Below are 19,021 nucleotides of genomic sequence, written 5' to 3'. Positions count from 1 at the left end.
ACACCAGTTCGTTGCTGACTGACTCTGTTCCATGTAACGGACCTAGCATTTTGCGGGCTAGATAACGTCATTAACCGGCTCGTGCTACTTTTTCGCAGCAAGTGAGCAGACTTAAATTTTATTTGACTTTGGATTACTTCAGAAGAGCCTAGCTGAGGTTACTCTCACCAAAAAAAATTTGCGAGATTTCATCTAAATATTAAAATTAGTTCATTTTAATATCCGCGCTGGCCTATACCTGGTATTGGGTACTTAAACTATCTTCATGTGAAATAGGGTTAAGTCAAGCTAAGCTATGGACTGACTTGGATCGTCTCAAAGTAGGCTAAACCATGACAACTGCAATTCACTTCAGTCTTGACTACTTACCAGATTTTGGTGGGTACCGGTAGGCATGATTGACCCCTATATCAACCTCCTCAACACCAGCGTTTTGTCTGCTGGCAATGGACCCCATATTGAAGAGCTATGACATCAAAATAAACAAAAATCTCATTGCACTGACAGTCTTCACGAATCAGCTACACTAACAAGATGTTGTATTGGTTACTGTAGAACACCTATAGTTTTCGCTCTTTTAATAATTAATCTGCATTAAAATAACATTTAAAATATGTAGCAATATGATTGTCTTTATTATGTGTATGTTATTCAACCATTTTTATTTTATATTGCATTTTTCTCCGCGTACTGTCTTCACGACAAGTGGCTTTGTACAAGGCCAGTAAACATGGCAGGTGCGGGTTTCACAATATAATAACAATATATTTAGAAATGCCACGGTTTTATCGGTCAAAAACTTAATGCTATCTCTCAAGAGCCAGTCAGTAAGACAATTGAATTTCACGTTATTCCATCTAAAACAACTAAAGTTAGAGGGGATAAATTTGTTTGGCCTCTACTTTCATTTTTCAACAATCCTTGGTTTTCAATGGTTCATTGCTTGTAAGTCTGTCTTGGCCTTCTACGTAATTGATTAGTAGCGCTTTCAGTCTTTGATTCAATCCGTACTTGCAGTTATACATTGATGAAGAAGGGGTTTAAAAGATTATTTTGTTACATAATTCTATGTAAAACAAATACTGTAACGGCTAATTCTGACTGATGATTAAACTTGTAAAACGTTGGTTCCTTTTACCATTCAGCTTTAAGTACTGACTTTTTCGGGTACACTCAAAATGGACTTAATAGTAATTGCAAACTACATTTCTTAGAGGCAAATATGACGAGACAGTTTAAGTGATACTTACATGCACAATGACTTTTAAATTCAATGCTTTTTAGCTTTCAGGGCATATGAATCAATGGTTTCTACCAGCAGACCAATTATAGATTTACGTGCAACGTATTTTTGGTAAGTGTTGTAAGGAAGGCATAATGCAAAAGTTATAATAAACAAAGAAAACATTTTATCTAATAACCATTTAACATCAACTTGCCAAAGATCTTAGACGAAGAAGGACTAAGAGAATCCAAAGAAGTTATTTCACAGGGTGTAAGGAAGGTACTGACTGACATGCAGGCTGGTTGTTGTCCAGTTTATTACTGCTTGATGTACATTGTTGTTTCAGATTTAGTTGGCCTTGTGTCAGCACGGGCTCTTGCTCTTAGAGCAACCTGTAGAAGATGATGTACAGAATCTTCAGAATCTTCTCAGAGGTTATCGGCTGGCGAGACCCGCAACATAGTTACTACTCTCTGACAAATCAAAACAGGGATTAAGTTTAGGCGTCTGTGTTTGTTCACAGAAGAGCCATACATACAATTTGATACAGAAGATTCAATTGAACATTATGAGTGCATGATCGGAGCGCTTGCATAGCAATGCATAGAGTGGTGATCATAAATGAAATGCGACAATAATGATTACAGAGAAATACGTATAAAAGTCGTATGGGAGAAGTTGTGTTTCTTCGACCGTGTGCTCTTCTCGTCAGATGACTCACGGAAGGGAAAGTTCATCTTGGTTATTGGTCTCCTGGTGGGCCACACACGTGGTGTTCACAGGGAAAACAAGTTACCTCTTTGTCTGAAAGCACAAATTAAGCAAAGCTAATTAACAATCGAGACCTGTATTTGAGTGTAAAATGTATAAATAAAAATTAATCTACTCATAACTACTGTGAGGTTCAAGGAAATGTCAGAAGAAAGAAGAGGCGATTTGACGCCCTTACAAATACTCCCCTCCAAAGACAATAATTAGAGGAGCAATTATTGGATGAAAATAACATTAATCACGCTGGCTCTGGGGCAGTCGGAGTGGGCCCCTGCTTCTGGAGAACTGTGGGCATGGGGTGGGACTGACATCTGGGGTTGGCTGGATGTGTTTCCTGGGCCGCCCGGGATCCCACTTTGGTGGGGGAGCGGATGCACCTGTGGGCAGGTACTGAGGGTGAACTCTGGGGTGCCTGCCTTCTTCTTCGTGTACTTTGCCATCCAACATGAATGCCAGCTTCAGCCTGTCGATGGTGATCCAGTCTTCCCGCCCGTGGATGTCAAAGAGGTATGCCTTGGCGGCCCTCCTGATGACTCGGTGGGGTCCCCTGTATGGCCTGGCTAAGGGCAGCCGGCGGGCATTCACCCTGATGAAGACGTAGGCGCAGGAGTGTAAGGCGGGTGGGCTGTAGGTGGTGGTTCTGTCAGTGAAGGTCTTATGGCAGGGCGCGAACTTCTATGCGAGTTCCCTCAACCTCAGGAGGTGGGTGTCGGCGCCGTCGGCCAACAGTGGGAAGAATTCTTCAGGGACGGCCAGTGTCTCCCTGTAGACTTTCTCAGCAGGGAGGCATCACCATTTGCTTTCAGTGCAGTGTGGAGACCCAGCAGGACACAGGGCAGCTGTTCCTTCCACCTCTCGTCGGTGCAACGTGCCATGAGGGCTGCCTTAAGAGAGCCGTGAGCCCTCTCGACCATGCCGTTCACTGTGGGGTTGTAGGCCGTTGTGCCGTGTAGAGTTGTACCCATCAGGCATGCCAAGGAGACCCAGAGCTCTGACAGGAAGGCTGGACCCCTCTCCATAGTGATGCTGTCTGGAACTCTGAAACGGCTGATCCAACTGGAGAGGAGGGCCTCGGCGCATGATGCTGTTGATGCCTCCTCCATGGGGATTGCTTCGGGCCAGCAGGTGGAGCAGTCTATGATCGTCAGGAGGAATCTGGCTCCTCCTGACTGTGGAAGGGGCTTGACGTCGTCGATGTGGATGTGGCCGAATTGTCGACAAGGCTGGGGGAAATCGCCGACCCCAGACTCGGTGTGCCGGGATGTTTTGCTTGCCTGGCACGGGATGCAGCTCCTTGCCCACTGGCAAATGTCCTTGTTGATGCCATGCCAGATGAACTTGTTAGTCATGAGGAGCGTCGTTGTGCGCCCTGATGGTTGGGAGAGATCATGGACTATGTCGAACACATGCTTTCTCCTCAAAGTGGGCACCAGGGGTCATGGGCGGCTTGTGCTGGTGTTGCAGAGGAGAGTTGTGTCTGAGCTTGCTAAGTGCACATCTTCCCACTTAAGAGCCATCAATGCCGTCCTGTAGTCTGCCGTCTCTGGGTCTGCTGCCTGTTCTCTCACCAGGTCTTTGTAGTCAATGCCGAGGTGAAGGGAATTGATTTCTACCCTTGACAGGGCGTCAGCCACCGGGTTTTTCCTGCCGGGGACCTAGTTGATGGTGCAACCGCATTCGGAGATGGCAGTCAGGTGCCGCTGTTGCCTTGCAGATCACACATCTGCCGGCTTTGCAAATGTGTGCACCAAGGGTTTGTGATCTGTTAGGATTGTGAATTCGGTTCCCCCCAACAGGTACTTGAAGAGTCTCACAGCCTGGTAGATAGCCAGCAGCTGTCTGTCGAAGGCGCTGGTCTCTGCTGACAAAAACTTGTGGCTGAAGAAGGCCAAGGGCTTGGGGGTGCCATTCACTAGCTGGTCGAGTACTGCGCCGCAGGCGATGTTGCTGGCGTCCATTGTCAACCTGAGGGCAGTGGTGGGGTTGTGGTGAGTTAAGGTAGTAGCACTGGAGAGGGCTCTCTTTGTTTCAATGAATGCCTGCTGCTGCGGAGACTCCCATGTCAGTGGTTTTGGTTTGCCCTTCAGGATTGATGTCAGGGGGTACATAGTGTGGGCGACGTCTGCGATGAAGCGCCAGTAGTAGTTTATCATCCTGAGAAACTCCTGAAGGGCCTTGATGGTTTGTGGTTTCAGGAAGTTTTCTATAGCTTTTACTTTGGAGGCCGTGGGGCGCACTCCTGCTGGGGAAATCTCGTGGCCCAGGAAGTCTACTTTTTCTTTCCAAAAAATGCACTTGTTGAACCTGACTAGTCCACTGTCCTGCAGGTGTTCCATGACTGCACGGATGTGGCGAAGGTGTTCCTCTGGGGACCTGGAGAAGATGAGAATGTTATCGATGTAGCAGATGCAGAACGGCAGATCCCCAAAGATGGTGTCCATCAGGCACTGGAATGTGGCACCTGCATTCTGAGACCGAAAGTGGAATAGGAAAATGTGTAGCTCCCGAAAGGCATGATGATGGCAGTTTCTGGGACGCTGTCGGGATGCACAGGGACTTCAAAGTATGGCTTCAGTAGGTCCATCTTGGAGAAAATTTTGGTTCCGTAGAGGGACGGGGTAGTGGTCTGGAGTTGTTAGTAAATTCAAACGCCGATAGTCCCCACAGGGCCTCCATGAATCATCAGATTTCTTTACCATGTGGAGGGGAGACGCCCACGGGCTTGATGCCTTTTTACAGATGCCCATCCGTTCCATCTCTGCGAAGGTCCGTTTAGCATCTTGTAACTTCTGGGGGGGGGACAGTCATCGGAACTTGGCATGGGTTGGTAGGCCCGTTGTGGTGATGTGATGGAAGATGCTGTGCTTTGCTGAAGCCCCAGGTGACTGGCGTAGCTCTGGTTTGAATGCGCCTGGGAACTCCTGTAGGAGGGACGTGCAGCTGTTGGGGGCTGTGGAGCAGATGGTGGGCATTCTAGGTCCGGTGGAGAGCTGACAGGAGTGGCAGGTTCCTGTGTCGAGGAGGCGTTGTCTAGCGACGTTGACTAGAAGTCCGTGGCATCCTAGGAAATCTGCGCCCAGCAGGGGGAACTTGACCTCTGCTATGACGAAGGGCCAGTGGTATTTGCTTCCCAGAATGAAATATTCTGAGTCGTCGTGTCGTATGTGCAGATGGGAGTTCCGTTTGCTGCTATGAGAGCGGGTATAGAGTCAGGTATTTTTTCTAAACCTTCCCTGGATAGCGGGAAACCGACTTTATTGCCCTTTGCATCTACCAGCAGGTGCCGTTCGGAAATTTCATCACTGATGAAAAACCTACTGGTCAGGGGAGTTGGATTTCGCAGCCACAGCTGTTACTTGTGGCCGCTTTTGTCATTTTTTGTGAAGGAACAGGGAGGCCTGCAGATTCCGTGGTAGAAGCACCACGCTGGGTTTGAACATGTCCTGTTCCCTGAGTGTTGTCTTCTTTCTGTAAACGGCGTTAATGTCTCCATGGAGGGTATCTGCATCCCTTATCTGGCGCCTAACTTCCTGCGGAAGGCACCGAAAGAAGATCACTTTTGTTAAATCTACCATCCTTTTCCTCCCGTTTTCATTGTGGCCTGGCAGCGTTACCAATGCCCGTAATTCATCCCGGGCTTCCCTGTGTGATGCTTCTCCAAGGGGCTGAGATAACAGGTTGAGTGCGCGCTGCTCTCTCTCGGTCATGGGCATGGAGTAAGATTTCATTAGTTTTTCTTTCAAGGCCATGTATGTGACCTTGTCCAGTTGCATGTCAAGCCAGGGGGAGATTCTGCTGAACACCTCTTCTGGGAGGGTCATCATAATAATGTCGGATTTGATAGCATCGTCTGAGATGTGCGCCATGCGAAAAGTGCGCTTCTGCACGCAGGAACCATGAGACCGTGTTTTGCCGCGAAAATAGGGGAAGTTTGACCGCATCTGGCTTTGTTGCCAAGAGAGGCGTACAGACGATGCTCATGGTTTCACACTGAGGTTCGTCTTCTGACATCTTTACTACTCATGCACCAAAATGCGGGAAAATGCACCGTATTGAGTCCATAAATGTTGCTGATTGTTCGAGTGGTCGAACGAAGTGCCAAAACATGCCCTTTTGGGTATGCCGTATTTAGTCCACTAATGGCACAGTTTCTGCCAGGGAGGGAGCTATCAGAGGCCTAAACTTTACGTCGTAGTTAGTCCGCTAAAGGCTCTCTGATGGTAGGCTGCGGCCGTATTTAGTCCGTTAATGGCTGGACCAAAACCGCGCTACACCAATGTGAGGTTCAAGGAAATGTCAGAAGAGAGAGACTGATTCTTTATTATTCTCGACAGGTGTTTATAATGCGAAAGGCGGACGGAAAAGTAGCGGGCGACCTGAGGTCCCCTGCTGCATGCATATAGAAATTGTGTTTCTTAACAGGCATAAAAAGACATACAAAATTCGTTAAGGAACATGTAAAAGGTAGATATCGGCGGAAAGGCCGTACAATGATGCATATGACGAGATACATAAAGAATCTGAAATAATAACAAGTAACATGAATGACGTGGTTAATGTACGTATGAAGAGAGAAACACAAGAAAGGAGAGGCGATTTGATGCCCTTACACTGCTAGTGACATAGGAAATAGTACTATGTAGAACAATCACGTTCCTTGAAGATGAGGATAGTCAAGACCATGTTTTTCTTATGTGCTGAATATTGGTATATTGTTATAACTACAACTGAAATCCTTAAGCTTTACGAACACTGCTGTCACTGTCAGAAAGAATGGAAATAAATCGAAACTTCAGACAGAAATGCGCTGATGATAAAGACGATAATCTTCTTAAAGCTTAATTTGTTTTTGGTGCATTTTATCAAGACTTATTATGCAAGAAAATAACCCCAATTAATCCATAATAGAGAAAATGAGACATTGGAGCAAAATTACCCGTAAAGCATTTAGAACAACTTGTAATAAGGACATCAAGAAACCTCAGGCAAACTTATCTTCACAAATCTTTCTCTACCAAGACGTCAGCCTAGATTAATATAATTTTCTGGTGGGGAGGGGGGGATATGAGACAGAGTTTTAGCAGAATATGTAGAGTTCATTTTGCGTGCTTGATAGATAAATATAAGTGCTAATAAACACACGGTATTCTGCTTTACAAATCTTATTCTCCTTACAGTTCGTGGAAATGATGACACAAAAAACTATTTGTGTATAATATCAACTTACCCCCTGATTTGAATTTTAAATTCTGATTCAACCTTATCTTAGGCGAGTCACACACTATCAAAACGTATGTCCAACATGTTTGATAATATTATACTGCCACAGAACGATATTATGCGTCAGAGAACTGAAATATTTTGGATGGACGATTATTAAACTGTTCGTCAGTCCTTCCAACTTGGCCATACATTCTCAAATTGTATGGAATGGAATGGAATATAGAATTTAGGCCAAAGGCCAAGCACTGGGACCTATGGGGTCATTCAGCGCTGGAAAGGAAACTGAGAGCAGTAGGTTCGAAAGGTGTAACTGCACTATGAAATAATTGTTAGGAGAGGGTGGATAGCAAGGTGGAGAAAGATAATATGAAAGGAGGTACAGTAAAGGAATGAAAGGGGTTGCAGTTCGGGGCCGAAGGGACGCTGCAAAGAACTTTTAGTAATTCCTACAGTGCACCCCGTGAGGTGCACTGATGGCATGATCATATGACACGTTGCACATACGTCTGATAGTGTGTGGCCGATCCTCTATAGCAGTGAGCTGTAACATGGGATTTTGAGAATTAAGTTACGTCTAACGGCCAAGTTATTACGATTTAAATAATTTATCATTTCTAGACATCGCGGAAAGTTTAAAATAAGTCTGATTAGAAAACATATGAAGACGATTTGAGAAGTAATTATCTACGCATCAACCTTCACCAATTCAGATCAGTTACATTGTATGTAAATCAGTTGACTGAAAACGTTTTCGTGTCAGTTTTTTCGTTTTAAGAGGTTGGGCGTGACGCTCAGAAAGTTCCAGGAGAAACTTTGAATCAGAAATACTAATTCTTTGTCGTTGTTAATTTAAAGACACACTTTGAAAATACCAGCTATCAGGCCGCTGTGTTTCTTTGGATATTGAAGTCAAAGCTGTGCACATCGCAGTCATGATTTATTTGAAACGAGGTTATATCACCTCTGCAAAGATTGTCAGTGTACACCACCAATATGTCTTTGTAGTCTATCGTCTAGAAATATGATGTTAACCGAATTTGTTGCTAACCTGTTTTTGTCGTATATTATTTTCTTCTGATTCTTATGAAACCGATATTTTTTCCTTTCTATGTTACATTTTTCGATAAAGGATATGTTACTTTCGTGCTTATGGAAAAAATACAACGCTTGCTGAGTGATATATGTTGTTATCTACAAGAGATTAATGGTTCACTCCTTAAAATCCGTCGAGACACTTAACGTCGTGTATACAGGGACAATATATCACAGTCTGAAAGTGGATTTTTTCTGGCATCATCCACCTGTACTACACTTTGTGTCCTATTTCTGCGAAGTAATCCTCACGTATCGACAGGTGTTGTTCTGTGTTATCACTAGAACCAAAACTTCTAATTGTTTTCAATCATCAGGATCGACACTTGGGAGCTGCGATTCAATTATTTCCTTTGATATTTCTGAGACTCCTGTTAATATATCAGATAGACGTCCTGTTTTTGGTTGTTACGGCGCAACACAATGGCCATAGAGTCTAAAATTAAATATGCTGCTCTTTAAAAGACTACTACAAGAGATATTGTTGGAAAGATACGGCGAATCCTGGAAATGAAGTAACTGTACTGCAGGCATTTCTTTCCGGAAAAATGGCAGCACCGTCACCCGTCACAATGTCATGTCACACTAGCAAAACGTCAACCAGATAATATAGAAAATCTTTGCCAAAGACTTTGAAATTTGTCCCGAAATGCATTTTTAACCCAGACTACATCATGCAGATACACGAGGTCCTCAACAAAGATGAGACTATCTGAAACACAAAAGTGACCTGAAACACCCTTTACAGCCAAAAATAAATAAATAATGAAACAACGCTGGCAAAATGTTGAAAGACGTTACAGGACACACTTCGACGAATCTCTTGGCGAGAAAAGACTGGGTGCAAACCAAAATAAAGTTCTTATAATTTGTTTAGACAGGCTGCAAAGTATATAATGGCCCTATGTGAAAGAACTGGCATGGAGATGTGACGTACAGACAAGAATTAATAAAAAGGTACTTGATGCGAAAGTGAGAACCATTGGTGAATGTTCACCAGTGTATCATTTGAACCTCTTTTGAACTAGACTAATGTCGTAATCGAGCATGGTAATTGGGGACATTTCTGAGCAAATGACATTTGGTTAATATATTTTTTATTCCTTGTCGGAAATATAACTCGTTATTTGAAAAATTACTTTCAAATTTGTTTCGCTATTAAAGAAAATCATTCATAAAGTGACTGCGGCAAGGATGGCAAGACAGTATACATCCATGAATAATACAGTACACTTTATTCTTGTGACCGGAAAAGCAATCCTACGAGATAAATGCCGAAAATCCACAAAGTGCTCCAAACATGAACTTTTATTCTTCAAAAGAAAATGTACGAAAATCAAATACTAGAACACTCTTTCCTTGCACTGAAGAAACCAGTGAGTCATGTTTGATGATCCTGATATGAGTAATGCCGAGAGTATTTTCGTTTTCTACTCATTGTCAGAAGAATGATTTTTACATATTGTATTTCATAGGCATGTATTCTATTTAGACTTTAATTTATCAATAATGTATTGATCCAGTGACACACAACCCGGCACTGCCCGGGATAACTCTGAATTACAACTGATAAACTTTCTCTCTCTGTCTCCAACTCTCCTCACTTTTTCCTTCTTTCTCCTCCCTGACACCCCCTCTACTCACACTCTCGTTTCCTCTCCCTCTCACGTTCTCTCTCTCTCTCTCACTTTTTCCCCTCTTTCTCCTCCCTTACACCCCCTCTACTCTCACTTCCTCCCCTCACAATGTCTCTCTCTCTCTCCTCTCCCTCCCCCTCTCGCTCTCTCCAACCCTCCCTGTCTCTGTCCCCTTTCTTCTCCAAAACACTCCCTCTACTCTCTTACTTCCTCTCCTTTCACTCTCTTACTTCCTCTCACTCTCTCTCTCTCTCCAACTTTCCCTGTCTCTTTCTTCTCCCTAACACCCCCTCTACTCTCTCTCTCACTCCTTCTTTCTCTCACTCTCTCCCTTTCTCTCTCTCTCCAACCCCCGCGTCTCTTTCCCTCTTTCTTCTCCCTAATACCCCCTCTACTCTCTCTTTCTCACTTCCTCTCACTCTTTTTCTCTTACCCTCTCGCTCTTTCTCTCTCTCTCCAGCCCTCCTTGTCTCTTTCCCTCTTTCTTCTCCCAAACACACCCTTTACTCTCTCTCACTTCCCCCCCTCTCACTCTCCAACCCTCCTGTCTTTCCCCGCCTTTCTTCTCCCTAATACCCCCTCTACTCTCTCGCTCACTTCCTTTCCCTCTCACTCTCTTTCTGTCACCCCCTTCCCAACCCTCACCCCCTTTGGTGCCATTGATGTCTTACCCCCACAGTATTCTTTTCCAGATAGTAAGTCATGTGTAGCCTATACCGAAATTAGGTATGATAAATTCGTAAAGTTCCTAAGTCTACAGGCATAACCAGCCGTGTTTCAGGGAAGCCCTTCCCCCCTCCCTTTGGTGCCCTTTGGTGCTAGTGATGTCTTACCCCAACAGTGCTGCTTTCTAGAGAGTAAGTCATATGTATACCAAGTTTGTATGAAATTGCTCAATGCGTTTCAGAGTTAGCATGGCACATACACACACACATACATCCATTTTTTGTATATATATAATGTGTTTGTACGTATACGGTGATTTTTCTTATAAAGTAATACTGTGCACTATCAAAAGTGTTTTACTTATGATTTGCATGAAGATAATTCCGTTTCATTGTTAATCTCAGGACAAAATAATTCTACGCTGTAGTATTTGTGGTTTGTCCTCTGCATGACTTTTGTCGATACACCACTTGTATCAAGGGGCCGTCTTCATCTCTCCTCAGAGCAAAACAGGTGTTTGTAAGTTAATGGCATCGGGAAAACTATTCTATCTGAAAGATTCTTCCGTATGATAGATCGTACTATTGAGCAACTCGCAATAGTGCTGTTTCATGAATCTTAGTGAGCTAAACGCTGAACTTGCTCCCTTAGAACAGGTAATAAGAGTTTGAATTAGAAATACTAAATGATAATGAAAGAATCCTTTGGCACAAACCTTTGTGCAGAAGCTGTAACCAGACGAACTTAATTAGTCCAAACGAAAGTCAAATATCTACTATGTATCAGTGCACAGGATTTCAGATTTGGTGTAAGGAAAGAGACGCATAGGAGTCTCGAGTGAGACTGACTTTATTCTTTAGTTGTTTTTGTTTAAGCTGGCGTCATGTCAACCCATAAGTGGCTCTGTGATATGAAAGTGGATGATATGGATATGACTATGAGATCAACCTGTTTCCACCAGGTATGCGGACGGAAAATAAACGGGGTCGCCTCTGATTGGCTGCCAAAGCTGGTGGCTAAACTAGAATTCTGCAACGAAGTTTTTAATGCTTTGTAGAGCTCTCTCAAGAGACAAAAAATAACAATATACAAACTGCATGAGTTATATACAGTCTAAACATACATTTTAAAGATAACTTGAATTATAATGAAATGTACAGCCCTTCCTCATCCTTGCCCGGGGTAGGACGTGAGCTCGCAAGTAATAAGTCAAGGTGAGGTTGCCTGAAACCACTCTTCAAAGTAGAAGGATATCTTTCCAACCTCACTCTATACATACAAATACGTAGATGCAACACAAGGAGCAATTGGAACCTTAGTATAAATCCTGGTTGATTTCACGTTTAGTTTTCTACGACATTACCAAAGGGACGGATACATAGTGAGTGAAATTTATGATATATAAGTTAGAGTGACAGTACAACGAACATAGACATAATTGGAAATAATATTCAAACCCGATAAGTAGATAAAATAAAAGGGGCAGAACCAAATTCATTACCATTTGAGGCCAGTGCTTCATTTACAAATCTTGTTTATTTATGTAGGTGGCTCATGCCTTTTCTGTCGGGCCAGGTAAACTACCTTCCTTAATATCTATACCATTTACATATTTCCATTGAAATAACTGGACAGAATTTATACGTTCCTTGGTTGATATTCATATTCCCGCCAAAGCTTCCTTTTATAAAATTGCATTCTACATTATTTCCTTCCACTGTTTTGTTGGAATAAACTATCTTTCTAGCCCTCGTGCAACTGGTGGCATGATTGCCTTCACTAACGTCAACAGAAATTGCACTGTTCTCCTGTGCTTATCTTATAGATATCTTATGCTGTTCTACTCTCTTTTTCAGTAATTTCAGCTTGGTCAGTATAAAATTTGTCACATAGGAATTGATATACACATCCTCTGGCACTGTCGGGAGAGTCCTTTATAAGTGCTTGTTTCATTATGTAATTTTCTTACATCCTACATTATTACTGTATGGTAGTTTTTATTCCAAAAGAACCCTTTCTGCCGATTGTCTGATATAGAGTTAGGCTATTTCAGTTACTTGCCTGTATTCTTAATTATATCTATTTCATCCTCAATATACTCAGGAGCGCTTATATGTAATGCTCTTAAAGCATGGATGTGGAAACTCATTTCTTTATGTGTTGCTTGGATCACAATAGGAATGTGCACAGCAACAGCAAAAATACTGGTAGCTTTTCTGCACCCAACTTATCTATATCCACAAGGGTAGGCTTCTGTCATTATCCAAATACGTTATGTCGTCAACATACCTGAACCATATTACACTGCTTGGAAGAATTTAATTTTAATATTTTGCTTTCGTACAAAATTGCTTTTATAACGGACACTTGACCCACATACCCACTTCCTTGTCAAAACCCGCACTTTTCTTACCCTATCATCTCTTCTTTCTTCTACTTTACTTTTTCAGTCAAATCCAATTACCTCTTACCTGGTATGCTAAGTAACATTATGCCAATATAATTTTTTAAATTCATTTATCAACTTTGTCATTGTGCAAAGTAACTGTTTTTCTTCTTTCCACTCCCGTAAAAACATTGTTTCTTCCAGACACTATAAACACCAGGTCATAATTGCCCTACTTGCATCCTCAATAGTTATTATATTATTTCAGTAGATGAAACCTATTCACATGAAACAAGCACACAAGAGCCATTGACTTGAAATTCAAACTTCCAAAGAATGTTGGTTTCAACCTCCCACCACAGACCCCACACTGCAGCAGTAACCGATCATGATACAGAGCCAGTGATTGTTCTTCGCCCTGGGGGAGACGCGAATCAGCGACATCTGAGTGGCATGCCACAACACCAACCACTGTACCAGTGGACCAGCTTACACCCACAATCTTACTCAAGCCTAAACCAACCTCTTCCACTCTTGTACCATTTGCCTCTGCTAAATATTCTGTCTTTCCTATTCAATCTTTAAAATACTCACTCCTCTGACTCAGGAGTTAATTCGCCTCAGGTAACATTTCTTCATTTACATCTTTTATTGCAAGATCCATTTGACAGCTAACCTTCCTCTCTGCATCTGCATGGACTTCCTAAAAATGCTTGCTCCCTAAAGATGCTTGCTCCCTAAAAATGCTTGCTCCCTAAAGATGCTTGCTCCCTAAAAATGCTTGCTCCCTGAAGATGCTTGCTCATATGCTTAACTCGTTTTTATGACATTGTATTTTCCTCCCTCTCTCTCCTCCTGACTTCCTTATCTGTCACCCTGTAATTTGGTGAATGACCAACTCTTCCGCCATGCAGTAGCACCTCAATTTGCTAATCCCATCCTAACACTTGACTCTTAAGGGCCTTTGGGATTCTTTGAGGTTTGTATAAATTACGGCGTTAGAAAAAAATGAAATGCTTTGGAAAAATATCTTATAATTTTGGGATAGCATCTGATCTGCCTCTGCCTGAGGAAACATATGTGTTGCCAGCAAGGTCTGTACCGTCAGTACAATTAATTTTACAGTATGAAAGCCGTTTAGCTCTGACAGACGTTCCCTGCTTCCCTCTGGTTATTACTGTCCAAGCTTTGCTGGTCGTCGGAGTTCCTTCTCCTCTCGCCCGAGACTGACGGAGGAAACGGAAAGACAAATTTCCTGAAATTTCCGACGCAAACGCCTTTTGTGGTAAGTCTGAGTTCCGACGTTCGCGATGTTCCGAGGAAGTTGTCTGAAGTTGAAAATGAGGAATGCGAAGTGTTTTCTTCGATTAATGTACATGACAAGGATTTCAGTCATTAACAGTTATTTCATATGGGGAAATGACTGAAAGCAAAAGCGTGAACTGCTGTGTGTTTCAACATGATGAAGGAAACGACGAAAGAAGGATATTTATATCCTTTACAAAAGTAAATTTTTCACTAATTACGGACTTTCAAGTGCCTGAAATGGATTTTTACCTCAAAATGTCAGCGCAAAACCAAGAGAATGACTTGATTAATACATTTGTTTTTAAAACATTAAATAAATGGACGTTTTCTGTACATAATGTTAGGTTATAGCAGGAATCACATATTTCCCTTAATTTTACAACAGATCAGTCACTTGGTATTCAAAGCTATGGATTTCCGAAGGATGTGCCATATTCATTTACTTGATGATAGAAATTAAAACATTTCTACTGTCATTGTAACGCCAGGCACAGTTGAAAATAATGTTGAAACACATCTTATTTACGATGACTAGATTCAGGAATATAGGATTCACTGAAAGCACGCATAAGCATACATTCACCAGCATCGCTCTCAAACACACAATATGTGTGTGTGTGTGTGTGTGTGTGTGTATGTAAGTATATATATATATATATATATATATATATATATATATATATATATATATATATATATATATATATATATATATATATATATACACTGTACATATATACATAACTTCTGTCATGACGATAAACAACGAGGTCTTTTGCTTTTTACTCTACGGCACTTTAAAGCAACCTACTTACAATGGAGCAAAGATTCCACAGAAGATACGGTTTTACAAAAACAGTTAAACTCTGTCGGGTCTGTAAACATTTCAGTCAACACAAGTGTTATTAATTTGATTAAATCTTCAGGAGAAGAAAAGCTTTCAAGGATTAACTTAGGCACTTTGATTAAAGAAGGCGAGGCAAAGGACACATCCGGATTTCAAAGTTCAGTTTTGCTCTTCAATCTTCTCCAAACATCCTCTGCAGAATGGGGTCGAGTTTATTGTTTTATTATTGTGAAGTCAAGGATATTTCTGGACTCAATATCTTTACATTCTTATTAAATGTAATGCTATACACGATGAGTCTTACGTGATTTCTCACTTAGGTATCCCAAAAGAGTATTATTCGTAACGAACTAATATTGTGCACCTATCAGCATATATGTATATATATATATATATATATATATATATATATATATATATATATATATATATATATATATATATATATATATATATATATACATACATATATATATATATATATATATATATATATATATATATATATATATATATAATGTATGTATGTATATGTGTTTGATTTTAAATCACGAAAAGGTAAAAACGAACAAAGTTACAGCCACGAAAGAAAGAGTGAAACAATGAGATGCTAAGTACTTTCGTCTTAACACCAAGACATGGTCACAGCAACTAAAGATATAAGAAGACAAGGGTGTATATATATGTTGGATATGTATATATATGGTGGATATAAGTTCTAAGGGAACATAAAAAGGTTGAGAGATCACAAAACGGCTAACAGATTAACATCGAAATCTACCTATCGGTAATCCTCTTTATTTTGTCTTTCAAATCCTTCTGGAACACATGTACAGGCGTAGTAACTGTTTAGTTGTTTTTACTTTGAGGACCAATTATCGTATCTGGGATCCTATAAAATGATTGACTTGGTAGGAAAGCCTACTGGAAAAATGGCGCTTGATGGAATACTAATAAAATGACTTCCCATTTCCTTAAAATTTTTCCAATTTTCTTTCTAATGTTTGAATTTCACATCTGTCTTTCACTTGGTGTGATGTTCCAAGAGGGCTTTCTTTGCTTTTGTAGGGTACTCTCCCGAACTTATTAACTTCTGTTTTTTTTTTTTTTTTTTTTTTTTTGCTGGCACATGTAGTCATTGAGTGTCTTTGTTTTAGGAATGTATTTCTAGAGTGCTCATTGTTCTCATATCTAGATTTTGTATTTCCTTTCTTTGTCATGAACATTTAAAGTTTAATATTTTGATCAGGAAACAGGGAACGAGGTGTGTTAAAAAAATAGATACGCATATGTTTATGAGTAAAGAAGACACTTTTATTCTTATTTTCAGGGCACGATGAAGAGACCAGCAGCGTCCATCTTCACCGTGCTGGTGTTGCAACTCATTTCCGGCAGTCTTCAAATGACAGATCTACCGACAACTACGACAACTGAGTCTTTCTCCACATCAACAGATACAACAGAAGCTACAAGTCAAGAAACGATTGTTGTGATAAGTGAAAGTTGTAAGTGTTTATGCTCAGGTATTTTTATTTCTGAATAGAATGAATGGTTGGGTATGTATTCAAGTTAGAAGTGCGTTATGCTGACCGATAGACTGAATGATGTACTCAGTACTTAGTGGATTACAGCCGGTCACTGCCAGAGTGGAGATGTGCATGGTTTAACAAGGTCGTCCTATACTCGTCAAACAAAAGGTTAACACACACACACAGACACACATTATATAATATATATATATATATATATATATATATATATATATATAATATATATATATATATATATATATATATATATATATATATATATATATATATATATATATATATACTGAATGTTTCACACACACACACACATATATATATATATATATATATATATATATATATATATATATATATATATATATATATATATATATATATAATATATATGTATATATATATATATACTGTATATATATGTGTATGTGTATATATGTATGTATGTATAAAGCATTCATCCTTAGAGTGGCTAGCAACCACTCACTCTCACAAAGCCCTTCATACATCTAGCTCACTGTTAGCTAACGTTGCTAAAATAATCTGATTTTTTTTCTCTTGTAAGTGTACACTTCATTCATATCAGCAATGTTGTGAAAAAATAAAAGAAGAGTAAATGGTTATTGCACACAGTTTTCGGTATTACAACAATGATGTAGAATTCAATAAATTGTCAGCACATGAAAATGGACCAAATACTTTGAAAAATCAATGAATATTGAATGTCGTTCACAATTGCTACGAATCGCACAGTTTTTCTTTGCTGTAGCATCCCACAATGCGAATGTAGAGCGAGTATTTTCACTAATGAAAAGTCAGTGGACAAAAGAGAGGAATAAGCTGAATGCTGCTACAATGAAGGGTCTCTTGACATTACAATACAACTTCCATGAGACATCATGCAGTGACTTCTACAACTACATAAGATCCAATAAAGTTCTCCTGAAAAGTATCAGATCTTCTTAAAAATATGGATGGGCACACGCCACACAACATGAAGCCATAGACATAATGAGCAAAGAAGCCTGTAACTAGATTAAGATTAAATAGAAATTAAAGATAATCAGCCTTATGTTAAGGTAATTTTTCTTTTATTATTTTATCATACACACACGCGTGCACATCAGTGATAGATCATACAAACTGCATTTTTTAACTAGGGAAGGGGGGCGGGGGTTCACGTATGGCAACCTTCTAGCAGTCTTATCAAGACTAAAAAAAAAACTTTTAGTCAACTTCTTGCTTAAGGAAGAAGACTAGAAGAGAAGAAAAAACATACCGCAAAGAATGTGGAAGTCAAGGGACGAAATTAAATGAGCTCAGAATGAAGACTAGGGAGCTTAGGAGGTGCCGATGCACAGACAATACTGAACTAATCTGTACTTCTCCCGCGCACACTTTACAGTCATGATTTCAAAGAAACCCAAAGCTTCGTTTGGGGAAAATTAACTTCTGCTTATGTTATTCCAGTAAAAAGTTTAAACACATCGTGGACTATACTTTCATTGCGAATAAATTTTATATTACTTATTAGTAAGTGATTTAATCACACCATTTTATAAAGCCATTAGACAGTTTCTTACCAAGACCATACACATTTGTGAGATATATATATATATATATATATATATATATATATATATAAATATATATATATATATATATATATATATATATATATTATATATATACATATATATACATATATATATATATATATATATATATATATATATATATATATATATATATATATATATATATATATGATAACTGTAAACGAGACGGCCGCTCGAAGATATCGTTTATTAATATAATAATTTTTTTGGGCTGAAGAAATATTTATATATTCATTTCTCTCTGCACAAATACAAACCTTCGTTCTTTACATAGGGATTGTTCTTGCCAACGCGAGCTGGAATGGCCATTCAAACTTATTAACAAGGTAGTAAACTACCGACAGAAGGGGGAAGCCCGCCCACCTGTCATTCAGTACTCCACTTGGCTTGCTTGCGGCTGCTGCTCTTACGAATCTGCTAGACGTTTTCCATTCAAACAATAGTGAAGATTAAAATTGAGTATGCCTTCGCCCTACCCCTATTTTTGTTGCTGTTGGCTATGTGATTGTATTTTGTTTTTGCAAACCCATTGGTCAAAATAAGCCTGCTTTTAAGGAATTAAGTTTTTTTTCCTTGCCGAAAAGAATATGTTTTCATCGGATACTACAACTTTTGGTAGTTGCATATTTGTTGTGTCGTTCTGAGGTATACTTTCTAAAATATTTACTTTTCAGGCACAGCCATGCTCATTACTCATGCAACA

General features: G+C 40.1%; 1 protein-coding gene across 1 annotated transcript in view; it reads left to right on the top strand.

Annotated features, from left to right (window-relative positions):
- LOC136841984 (uncharacterized) overlaps positions 1-16,589 on the top strand; it is a 41,129-nt gene extending 24,540 nt beyond the window's left edge. The window contains exon 7 of the mRNA XM_067109388.1: positions 16,486-16,589. Coding sequence (XP_066965489.1) covers positions 16,486-16,589 — 104 coding nt within the window. The remainder of the gene's footprint in view (positions 1-16,485) is intronic.
- Positions 16,590-19,021: the final 2,432 nt, after the last annotated feature.

This window comes from Macrobrachium rosenbergii, chromosome 9, assembly GCF_040412425.1.
Source record: "Macrobrachium rosenbergii isolate ZJJX-2024 chromosome 9, ASM4041242v1, whole genome shotgun sequence".
In the NCBI taxonomy this organism is placed as follows: Eukaryota; Metazoa; Arthropoda; class Malacostraca; order Decapoda; family Palaemonidae; genus Macrobrachium; species Macrobrachium rosenbergii.
The sequence above is the reverse complement of the archived record's forward strand: the minus strand, read 5'-3'. Positions and strand labels throughout refer to the sequence as shown.